General features: G+C 35.8%; 2 protein-coding genes across 2 annotated transcripts; one reads left to right on the top strand and one right to left on the bottom strand.

The window, feature by feature from the left end:
• Positions 1-512: 512 nt before the first annotated feature.
• LOC311079894 (snaclec 3-like) lies at positions 513-1327 on the top strand (the record flags this gene model as incomplete). The annotated part of the gene is made up of 1 exon (XM_084109616.1): positions 513-1327. The coding sequence occupies one exon, from the start codon at positions 513-515 to the stop codon at positions 1290-1292; it is 780 nt and encodes a 259-aa protein (XP_083965742.1). The 3' UTR covers positions 1293-1327.
• Positions 1328-2527: 1200 nt separating this feature from the next.
• Positions 2528-10906, bottom strand: hacd4 (3-hydroxyacyl-CoA dehydratase 4). Its single transcript, XM_084107807.1, has 7 exons — positions 10773-10906; positions 10023-10129; positions 8524-8651; positions 8068-8177; positions 7148-7254; positions 3088-3222; positions 2528-2733 (listed from the first exon to the last, which is right to left on the bottom strand). The coding sequence occupies exons 1-7, from the start codon at positions 10775-10777 to the stop codon at positions 2651-2653; spliced, it is 675 nt and encodes a 224-aa protein (XP_083963933.1). The 5' UTR covers positions 10778-10906; the 3' UTR covers positions 2528-2650.
• Positions 10907-11947: the final 1041 nt, after the last annotated feature.

Genomic DNA, 11947 nt, shown 5'->3' with positions numbered 1-11947 from the left:
AATGGCGAGCGGCAAGAATTGCTCAGATTTCCACATACCTGCAATGCTTCACATTAGGCCTGGTTTGACAGACTGCATGGTTAAGCAAGGACTAGGACATTAAAGAATTAAAAGACATTAAAAAACATTACTGTGCATCTTGAGACAAAACAATGGCAGTGACATATTTTAAGATATGCCAGTCCAAGTTGCTTTCAGTAAAAACAGATCAAACATACATTTTAGTCTGAGACTAGAATTAAGCCTTGTTTGTGAAACCGGGGGTTCATTTATCGATATTTCCTTTCTTTGAGTCACCTGATTTGCCTGTTGTTCACGTTTTGAGTAAAGAACTTTGTTAGTGTAATGCCTAAAGGACACAAAACAGTGAAGGTCACTGTGATATCAGAGCTGACCTGGTTTTTATTGGTCTATTCATGGCAGAAATTTGTGAAAGGTGTGGCGAGTCAGCAGCATCATGACATAAAAGTGGAATCCCACATTTATTAGGAGTCCAACTGCTTCACTGGGAGATGACCTGTAGAGACATGAAGGCTTCAGTAACCGTGCTGCTCTTTTTGAGTCTCTTTGAGCTGAATCTCAGCGTCTACAGAAATCACTCTTTAGTGAATGAGAGAAAGTCCTGGGAAGACGCACAGGAGCATTGCAGAGAGCACTACGATGACTTGTCCACTGTCAGAAGTGAAGATTTAAAGAATCTCTCTGACAATCCTCTAATTAATGAGAATTTTTTTTGGATTGGACTTGAGAGAGACAGTGAAGACAATAACAAGTGGATATGGTCCGAAGGCGGGCAGGCGACGATTACATTCTGGGCTTATGAAGAACCAAATGATGATGAAGAATGTGGCGCTATTGATAAACGCGTATATCAATTGTGTGACGGCGACTGCTCTGAGCATCTAAGATTTTACTGCATGACGGTCTTTGAGCTGATCCTGGTGCAGCAGGAAAGCACATGGAAAGAGGCTCTGGAATACTGCAGACAAAACCACATCGACCTGGCCATACTTAACTCAGAAGACATTATGGAAGAAGCGCAGATAAACAGCACAGCAGCCAAAACAGCTGACGTGTGGATTGGTCTGCGCTTTATCGCTGGTAACTGGATCTGGGTAAATGGAGAAGATCTGGGCTATAAGGCCTGGTCTACGGATGGAGAGCTCCAGTGTCCTGCCATGGATCAGCGCTGCGGAGTTTATGATGTAAAGAGCAAGGTTTGGAAACCCACAGACTGTGAGAAGAGACTCAACTTTCTCTGCGTCAAGAAGGGATACAACAGAGTCTATTAATCTTTGAAGGTTAGCAGATACTGTGAACGGGGAGTCATTTTCAGAAACATTTACTTTCTTTGCTTTGTTTGTAATGGCTGAACATCAGGATGAAATTGACAATGTTGTCCTGAAACTACAGCCAGTTTTACAGACAAATGTTGAACCGTGTAATGCGTAAGAAATCCCTTTTAGCCGCATTCATGTAACTTATTTTATTCAATGCATAGAAATGTTCAAAAACTGATTTGTAAAAAAAAATTATAATAATTAATGTGTGAATTATTTTATTTAATATTCACTTTTATTTTGGTGACAGCACAAGTCTCGCTGAGTAAGTGACACTGTAGCAACTTTTATTATACCAGTCTGGTGACATTCCCATTATAATTTACATTCAGAATAATTGAATAAAAAATTGACAAAAAGTTAATTTGACTCGTGCTAGAAGATATTCTGGCATCATTAACCTAACTGATTTTTTTGAGTAACAGTGAATTTTTTAATTTTTTTAATTTCACAAATTGCCTACATTTTCAATTTTATGTCTAATAATATTATTTGTCTTAAATTAGTTTGTAGGTGTTGGTGTAGAACAATGTATACAAACTGTGTGCTGGTTTTAGTAATAATCAGTGAACAAAAAAATATGTTAATATAAAGGCAAGATATTCTATTATTTTGACCTTGGTTTCTTAAAGGCATGCCTAAAGAATGGTCTGGGAAACACTGCTAATCTGCTAATGTGTAACTTAATGTTGAGTATGACCGTCAACAATGTATCCAGGCTTTTTAGTTCGCTTTAAGACGCAGACTTTTTAATGCTGGCTCCAAAATTTTCTAGAATACTGTTTATTATTTGGGTCTTTGCACTGGACCAAAAAATTGTCCGTCGTCCTCGTTGTCAACGTTTATATTGTGGGTTTATATGGTCAGACACGGAATCTGTCATTATATTATTAACATTAACCTAAAATCTAGGTTTTTCCCCTACCAGTATCTAAGGAGCCGTTTATACGGCACAGTTTTCAACTAAAAACGGAAGATTTTTTATGCGTTTTGGCCGTTCATTTACACAACACCGGTGTTTTGCTGGCCAAAATGGGTACTTTCAGTACCATGATTTATCTCAAATACAGGAATATTAATAATCAAAACATGGCATTGTGTGTACGTTCCCTGCAGTTCTGTAGCATGTGCTTAAAATAATTTCAGAATCAAACAGAATAAAAAAATTTAAAAAAACGTTCAAAATGTTTTTCTTTCCAGTTAAAAACTTTATTTTTAGGAATGCACTCCCCCGCCAATGTAATACTCTTATGGTTAGAATATTTATCTTTGGTGAATGAGCCAATGCCGATATCTTGTTCTTCTCTGGGTTAGTCTTTCTTCAGTTTCTTATTCCAACTGCACAGAATCTCCTCCCTTTCCTTCAGCAAGAGTAGTGCTGTCAAACTGGATCCTTCAAAACAGAGAGAAGATGACAATCCACTGACACACTCATGCTACAAGCTGAAGTAAATGACAGAAAATGAGCAAATGTCAAAAAAAATACAGTCGCCCTGAAAGTATTAAGATACTTAAGCCACATTCAAAAAATGTATGAATGTCATTGCATGAGATAATATGACAAAACGTGGCACTTTTTAATCTTGGTTCATCACTTTAAAAATGTCTTGATACTATGTCTGTATTTATACATTTTGGTAGAAGTTTGATATGCCACATTTTTTGATTCATATGCATTGAAATTCAGACATTTTTAAGCGTGGCTCAATTGTACTTTTCTGGGCCACTGTACAAGTATTGTATTTACCTAATACAAGAAGTAGTAACCAACCCATAAGCATATATGGGGAATAAAAGTACATCGATGCAGGTACTTTAGGTTGGACTGAATCCGTCCCTTCAGATTCGGACCAGTATGGCAACATATGTACAATGCTTATTCCTAAAACAAAAAAAAGATTGTGGTTAGTGATTGAAAGCTGTGCAAAATATTTTACCCTAATTAGGCTCATTTTTCTGTATTGTCAAATGAAGTGAGCCGTGCCTCTTTATCACAGTTTGACATGTTGCAGCAGGATCAGGCTTTCTCAACACATTTCCTGACAAACCCCCATAAAGCCTTTCTCAGCAACATACGCTGCTTCAGACAAGTGTGCTCACTCATTTCCGGCTGGCTCAGATCAGCTTCCAATTTGAAATGAAGCTCTTAAGACGACTTGTGCAGGCCCAGACATGGCTGTGCTCATGTGTTGAGCAATAATTTGGGATGTACAATGTCAGATTGTACATTGTTAATGTCAGCAAACTTGGTTGTATCAAAAAAGCATAAATTATACTGTTTAGATAGATAAACAGATAGATATGACAAATATTATAATTTTCATCATCAGTTAATTCTAGAGGACATCAGGACTCAAGTTGAAAATTATGGCAAGACACTAAAAATCAAGGTTTTTTCTTCAAAACATTTTTTTTCTGGTTGTGGTCAATTTTAGTTTTAAACATTAAAAATATTACAAATGCAGAGATGTTTATTGATGTCTACTGTACATACATTATGTATGAATTAGCAGTGCAAAGCAAAGTTTAAGCTAAATTTCAACTTCCATAAAGAAACTTAATATTTTATGTATTATTGTATTACATATATATATATATATATATTTATTTTTTTTGTAATAATAAAGCATTGACTATCTCATATTTCTTAGAAATATTGTTGCTGTTATTACTATTTATCTATAGTGTCTCCCTACCTGGAGAAAACATACACAGTCCTAAAGGATTTTTGAAAAATAATTATTGAAAATAATCAATTGTATAAAATATATATATATTTCCAAAGCTATCTGATCCCATGTGATGGCATTTATTTTAGGGCTGTCAATCGATTCAAATTTTTAATCGCGATTAATCGCATGATTGTCATGAGTTAACTCGCAATTAATCACACATTTTTTTATTTGTTCTAAATGTACCTTAAATTAATACTTTTCAAGTTTGTAATACTCTAATCAACGTGGGCATGGATAAATATGGATGCTTTATGCAAATGTATGTTTATTATTGAAACCACAGTCAACAGAGCATGAAGACGAGACATGTTTCAAAGGTCATAGATGTTTTTCAAAGAACTTGTTCATGTCTATTAGACACATGTAGAAAGAACAAAGAAATACCAGGTTCCCATTACTTCTCTTTCTTTGCACTGAGCAATTAACACAAACATGTTTAGATTTTTGCATGACAGGGCAGCTCTTCTGAAAATGCTAAATGTACATTTATTATTTATTATTACATTATAGTTTGTCTCTCTCTGTGCCCATTTTGATGAAGCTAAATTCTCAATAAAACTGTTTTCATTGGTATATTTTGCTGTTTCTGTTGTCAAACAACGCAATGAATATGAAATGGTGACTGAAACGCGACCCATTAAGACATAACCAGCTCTCCCTTCCAAGATGTTAATCTGCAAAAAAATCCTGATAATCGAGCCGTCGTCTGGTGAAATCAAATACACATAAAATAAAGACAATATCTGTGCTCTGATTTCGGCTATACTTGCATGTAAAATTAGAGAAGCAACATAAATTCTGTGTTTAACTGAATTAAAGCGCTGCTCTATGGAGCGAATTATGTGCCATAATTTAACAAACAAATCCAGCATTTTGCAAACAACCTCAATCTACTTCGCAAAGGAAAACTCGACTCGCAAACAAACAGAAAGCAATGTGCAAGCACAAAGGTCAGTTTGAGTGAAAATGCAGTGGAGTTACAAATATGTATTGTGTTTTACAAATATAAATAAATGAACCAAGATAATACTTAACAAAATATACAAACCATCCTTCAAATTGCATGTAACCTTTGAACAAATACCAAATCTAGTGCATACAAATGCATATCTGTCTGTTATGATTGTGTGACACTTCGCTTTTTATGAGATCTCTCGGCTCGATTTTCTCACAAATGTATCCAGGCAGATTTTCTCACAAATGCGTCCAGGCAGATTTTCTCACAAATGCAGTTGAGCAACTTCCTCTTCTAAAACAGTAGATGGCGCTAAACTAGAGGCTAATTTAGCGCTAGTCTCCCAGGAGAAGCACTGATTTGAAACTTGCCTTTGCCTACAGCTGAGGAAAATGACCGGTGAACGGGTGTGTTTCTGTCTTATTTGATCTATAATTAACCTTTTTGAGGTTTTCTCTTGCAAAATGTTTATTGCCTATCTAGACAGAAATCCACATTAGCACTTAGTAGCACTTCATTCTCTCTAGGATCGGGGAATCTAAGCTGAAAGCTCTGCCATCTTGTTGCTTTTTGTCATTTTTTTCTGCATCGGACTCATGCGAAATGACTAAATTAGTAATTATGTCTACACTTGAACAAATCTATTTCTTTCGTTCTCCATAAATGAATGAGAACATTTCATTTAATTGAAAGGAGGGTCCCACTTATTTATTTATTTAGTTGGAATTCAGTCAGCTTTACTGTTAATGTAATAAAATAATTAATGAACAAAACAAACAATATACAATTGTTTCTTAACTTGTCTGTGACGTATGCCGTGCCCAAATTATTATTTTGGACACACAAATGAAACCCGCCGCTCAATTAAATGAAATGTTCTCATTCATTTATGGAGACCGAAAGAAATAGATTTGTTCAGTGTAGACTAATCACTAATTTAGTAATTTCGCATGAGTCCGATGCAGAAAAAAATGACAAAAAGCAACAAGATGGCAGAGCTTTCAGCTTATAGATTCCCCGATCCTAGAGAGAATGAAGTGCTACTAAGTGCTAATGTGGATTTCTGTCTAGATAGGCAATAAACATTTTGCAAGAGAAAACCTCAAAAAGGTTAATTATAGATCAAATAAGACAGAAACACACCCGTTCACCGGTCATTTTCCTCAGCTGTAGGCAAAGGCAAGTTTCAAATCAGTGCTTCCCCGGGAGACTAGCGCTAAATTAGCCTCTAGTTTAGCGCCATCTACTGTTTTAGAAGAGGAAGTTGCTCAACTGCATTTGTGAGAAAATCTGCCTGGACGCATTTGTGAGAAAATCTGCCTGGATACATTTGTGAGAAAATCGAGCCGAGAGATCTCATAAAAAGCGAAGCGTCACACAATCATAACAGACAGATATGCATTTGTATGCACTAGATTTGGTATTTGTTCAAAGGTTACATGCAATTTGAAGGATGGTTTGTATATATTTGTGAAGTATTATCTTGGCTCATTTATTTATATTTGTAAAACACAATACATATTTGTAACTCCACTGCATTTTCACTCAAACTGACCTTTGTGCTTGCACATTGCTTTCTGTTTGTTTGCGAGTCGAGTTTTCCTTTGCAAAGCGGATCGAGTTTGTTTGCGAGTGGAGTTTTCCTTTGCGAAGTAGATTGAGTTTGTTTGCAAAATGCTGGATTTGTTTGTTATAATTATGGCACATAATTCGCTCCATACTGCTCCTCTCTCCAGCGCGAGACGCAGAGAGAGAGAGAGAGAGAGAGAGAGAGGCGCGCGCGCGTGCTGGGAGAGCAGTACCGGCGGTACCGGTAGATTCTCAGAAACTAAATAAGGTTTGGGCGCTTTGTTGAAGGGAAAAAAATCGCTAAATGGGTCTGCAATGTCGCTAAGTTGGCAACACTGTGTATCTCCATTTCTCCAACTAGGTTTTGGGCCACGGGTTAAACAGAAAATACGCGCTGCGTTAATCGAGCGTTAAAAAAATTAGTGCCGTTAATATGATTTTGCGTTAACGCGTTATTAACGCGCTAACTTTGACAGCCCTAATTTATTTATTTTCCAAATTGCCACAGTATCTTAAATAATATTATTGTAATCGTAATCATATTGTACCTTCTGTGACAGCAGACAGCAAGTACACTGGAACTGACAGCGTTTGATGCACCCAAAGCATTTTCAAATACGGTGTGCCTGTAAGGCAGAATAACTCATGTGGATACCTGTGGGACAAACAAACCAAAATATGACCAACAGAACTACCACGTTTAGCATCTACTACACTCTTAAGCCCTATTCATATTGGACTAGTTTTCTAATTGGCATTTGAGTTACAGTTCTTATCACCCGATGTATGTGATTTCATGTACCGATCCGGATGGGACTAACATCTCTGTGTTCTCTAGAAGTGGACATTACAGAAGCTCATCTGCATCACATATGAGACATTTATAGAAGTGGCTGTTTATAATAAACCCACAAAAGTGAGCAGAGTCATCTAGACAAGTTTCTTACCTGACACTGATATTAAAATATCTTAGCAGTTTCTGTGATTGGGCTCTATTTATTAATTTTATCATTAAAATTTTTTGTCAAATGCCATCAATAATGAAATGAAAGCATGAAAAAAAAACACGGAGAAGCATTAGTATAATACAATATTATTCATAATAGTTTTTATCTCGCAATTCTGCTTAAATTCAGAATTGTGACTTATTTTCTCAGAACTGTGTGATATAAAGTCGCAATTGTGTGTTATAAAGTCAGAGTTGCGAGTCAGTCTTTTTTTCCTCAAAATTGGACTAGATTATAACACAATTGTGAGTTTACATCACGTAATATTGGGGAAAAAAGTGCAATTTTGAGGAAATAAGTCACAATTATGAGATAAAAAGTCACAATTACCCTTTTTTTCAGTGGCGGAAACAAACTTCCATAGTAATCACAGACATTCGCATTCAGACGGGATTAGATTATTCATTATTCATATCACTATTATTCACTGAAGCCTGGATGCAAACATAAAAGACACAAACCTTAGAAGGCCCAGTATATTCCACAGATAAAACTGCACACACACGATTGGTTTACTCTGAAACTCTTCCAGACTGATGAGGAGAAACAGAAGGACATTTCTCTCCATTACCTGTAAATGGAAAACAGCTTTAAAGAATAATACATGTACATATACAAATCATGCAGCTTAAAATCATATAGCCCTATAGCTCTGAAAAAGACACACATTTTTCATATTTTCAATGAGGCACTTCCTTAAATCTTAATTTGTGGCAACAGTTTGGGAAATATTTCATAATATCACAAAAAACAGGAACTAGATTTTAAAAAGTGTGAGAAAGAGAAAATACATGTGCAAATTAGCTCTTTTGGTAACACTTCACAATAACAGTACATGAATAATAACGTATTATAACTTGAAATAGTAAGTACATGGCTTGTACATTAGTGCTATGAGTATGGTCTTTATATTTTACCTGCATAAAGCGAGGGAAAAGTCTGCACTCCTCAAAACCATCTGCTATGTGAAACAGTTCTAACAAAGACAGAAGCTGACAAAAGCCCATCGTAACACCAACAAAATAGAAGGTGCCGGCCTGGGCATCTAAGAACACAACACAGGATATCAGAAGAGCTGTGTGATTATTTAAAGCAGTAAAACAGCAATCATTAAGAACAGTTCATGTTAATGTAAGTAAGTAGACAAATTCTAAGTATTTTCAGTAAAATATGTCTATTAAAAATGCAGGCCTGGTTTCACAGATAGGTCTTAGATTAAGCCAAGATTAGACTTTAGTTAAATTGGGACATTTAAGTAGCTTTTATAAACGTGACTTAGAAAAAAAACATTACAGGTGTGCATCTTGAGACAGAACAATGGCACTGACTACTATTTTAAGATATATCAGTGCAAATTGCTTTTAGTTAATACAGCGCAAACATGCATTTTAGTCTGAGACTAGGTTAAAAGGGATAGTTAATTAATTCTTTCATTAATGACTCACCTTCATGCCATTCCAAACCCTTAAGACTTTTGTTCATCTTCAGAACACAAATGAAGATGTTTTTGTTGAAATCTGAGAGTTTTCTGTCCCTCCATTGACAGCTACGCAACTACCACTTTGACACTTCATAAAGTTCATAAAGAGATCGTAAAACAAATCCATATGAATTGAGAGGTTTAGTCCAAATTTTCTGAAGAGACTCTATCACTTTATACGATGGACAGATTTAATTTAGGCTTTTATTTACATTAAAACATTGATCAGTAAACATAAACAGAAGCTCAACCGAACCTGCTTGACACGCGAGAACAAACCTCATTGGTTCTTGCAGAAGTTCAAAAGTGCTGCGTAACAAGAGAATGAACCTCATTGGTTCTCGCACATCAAGAGAACATGCTTGAGCTTCCGTTTACCACAGCTGATGTGTGAGTTTTTTAATGCGTTTTTTTGTGTGAATAAAGGCCAAAATTAAATATATTTATCATATAAAGCGATCGTGTCTCTTCAGAAAATTTGGACTCAATTGATATGGATTAGTTTTACGATCTCTTTATCAACTTTTTGAAGCGTCAAAGTGGTAGTTGTGTAGTTGTCAATGGAGGGACAGAAAGCTCTCAGATTTCAACAAAGTTTTTCATTTGTGTTCCGATGAACATTTGAACGAAAGTCTTACGGGTTTGGAACAACATGAGGGTGAGTAATTAATGACAGAATTGTCATTTTTGGGTGAACTAACACTTTAAGCCTCATCTCTAAAACCAGCGGGTAAAGTAATATGTTTAGCGCTGATTTGTGTGGAAATTAAGAGCCCTTTCGTAAGTGTTCTGCTTTGGTTGTTACACAACTCTTAACAACCACTTTCTCTGACAACAACTGTGTACATTTGGGACAGCTAAACAAACTGAGTGTTTGTTTACCAGATTAGTTACATGAGCACACATTTCAAATGCTAGCTCATAACTGTTGCTTACCTTCCCCAAAAGAGAGAAATCTGGCTGTCATATTCGCGAAAATCCATGTGTGTCCACAGAACTGAAGCAAGTTGTATGAAAAGAGATATGTGAGACTGAGGCTAAACCTGCAAAAGATCACATTTAAGTAATAGACTTATACAGCGAATGAAAATAAGTAATTATTCAGTCATTTTTATGCATAATTGAGGTTCATCTGACGCAACTTTTTATCTTAGGAAGGGCCTTCTATTTTATGATATTTGTAAATAATCCATAATAAAGTGATAAATCATTTCAGGACGTGTCAATGTGATTCCGACACTGATCCCAATGCAAAGCTCTCAAGCGATGCGCTGTTGTTATTACGTCCTCACCTCAGGAGATCGCGAGAGTTATAACGTAATATAATTTGGTAATTTAATGTGAAACAATGTTATAGCCTATACGTTTATACGTAAACAGAATCTTTAGAACGCGTCCCGTGCGTTGAGTTCCATTCAGCTCCGTTTCGGCTCAACGCCCCCAAGAAGCCTTCAGAATCTGACATTTTGTTTTATTTCTTTATTATTATTATTATAGTGGTTAAATACAAAGCTACCATTTTATTTTTGCTATGCTGCATCCTTGCAACAACTAAGTCCGGTCTGATATTTTATGTAGACTATGCAGATTGGACATATGTTTTGGGTGAGGCTGCGCGCTGATGGCCGACATTAACAACTGAATGATGTCAACAATACAAGTCGATATAACGATGCTGATATTTACCTCATTCCTCCCAAGCTTCCGTAGTGAAGAGACAAAATAAGGCAAATTTAGGGCGAAATCAAAAGTGTGAGGAAGTTCTGATCACAGAACTCCCCCTCTGACGTCAAGAGGGCAGATCTACTGTTGGTTTTCCCAACACACACACTACAGTGTGCTTGCCTTGATGTTTGTCTCATACAAGCCATAATCAATCAATAGCCAAAGTTTTTTTCTTTTTTCTTGCAATATATCGACGCTTCTCATGATATTTTTAATTTCAGTATTTATGTGATTTTTTGTTAAAATAGATTTTTAAAGGTCTATCGTGTTATCATTTACAAATTGTAATAATTTACATTGCAATTAATAATGAAGAAAGCAGATGATGTATTCAGTATGCGTCATGAATTTGTATCTCAGGTGCAACCTTCAGTCCAATCTGAATGTCTGATTTGCCTATTAAATCGTTTTTTAGATTTTACTATCATCTATTTAAATGTGGAGAATCTTAAGGGCTCACACAGTTGGGTAAATAAGGCAAATCTACAAAAAGACTATCAACATGCTTGGTAAGAGACATTAATGTCGAGAAAAAGACAACGATCCAAACACATCTGACTTTCTTTCTTCTGTTAAACAGAAAAGGAGAAATTTAGAAGAATGCTTACACTGAGCTGTTAAGCTCCAAAATGTACACTTTTTGTTTGTGCATAAAAGCATCATAACTTTCTTCAATAAAACACATGCACTATATTCCAAGTCTTCAAGCTGTTTTTATTGGTCTGTTTTTATAAATCTGAGAGGTTTGGTGAAAAGTCAACATTCTCCTCAAATAAATGTGGAGCAACACCATCCACATCTTCATTTGGGGGATTTCTGCATTCCCAATTGAAATGAACCCATATTCACATATTCCTCATTTTGAGTCTTCTTGAGCACTTTACAGCTGGATATAAGGTCTGGTCTGATGAAGGAGAGCTCCTGTGCCCTGCCATGCATCAACATTGTGGAGTTTTGGATAAAGGATACATTTAAGTGAGTAATATTAAGTAATTACTATTTTTACATGTAGGGTTAGGATTAGGGTTAGTTGCATAATTTACTGTTATTACTATAGTAACTAAATGTAACATGTGCAACAATGACATGGTAAGATAAAGTGTTAACAAAAACTTTCTTAAATACACATATAAATC

Source organism: Abramis brama (assembly GCF_963993115.1).
Source record: "Abramis brama genome assembly, chromosome: 3".
NCBI lineage: Eukaryota > Metazoa > Chordata > Actinopteri > Cypriniformes > Leuciscidae > Abramis > Abramis brama.
This window is presented reverse-complemented; position numbering and strand designations above follow the sequence as displayed.

What these genes read in the sequence shown, in the direction of transcription:
- hacd4 (XM_084107807.1), bottom strand. An exon ending in ATTTCTCTCTTTTGGGGAAG is followed by an intron (nt 8,652 to 10,022) that starts GTAAGCAACAGT and finishes TTGTGTTCTTAG; the next exon opens with ATGCCCAGGCCGGCACCTTC. An exon ending in TTTTCCCTCGCTTTATGCAG is followed by an intron (nt 8,178 to 8,523) that starts GTAAAATATAAA and finishes TTCCATTTACAG; the next exon opens with GTAATGGAGAGAAATGTCCT.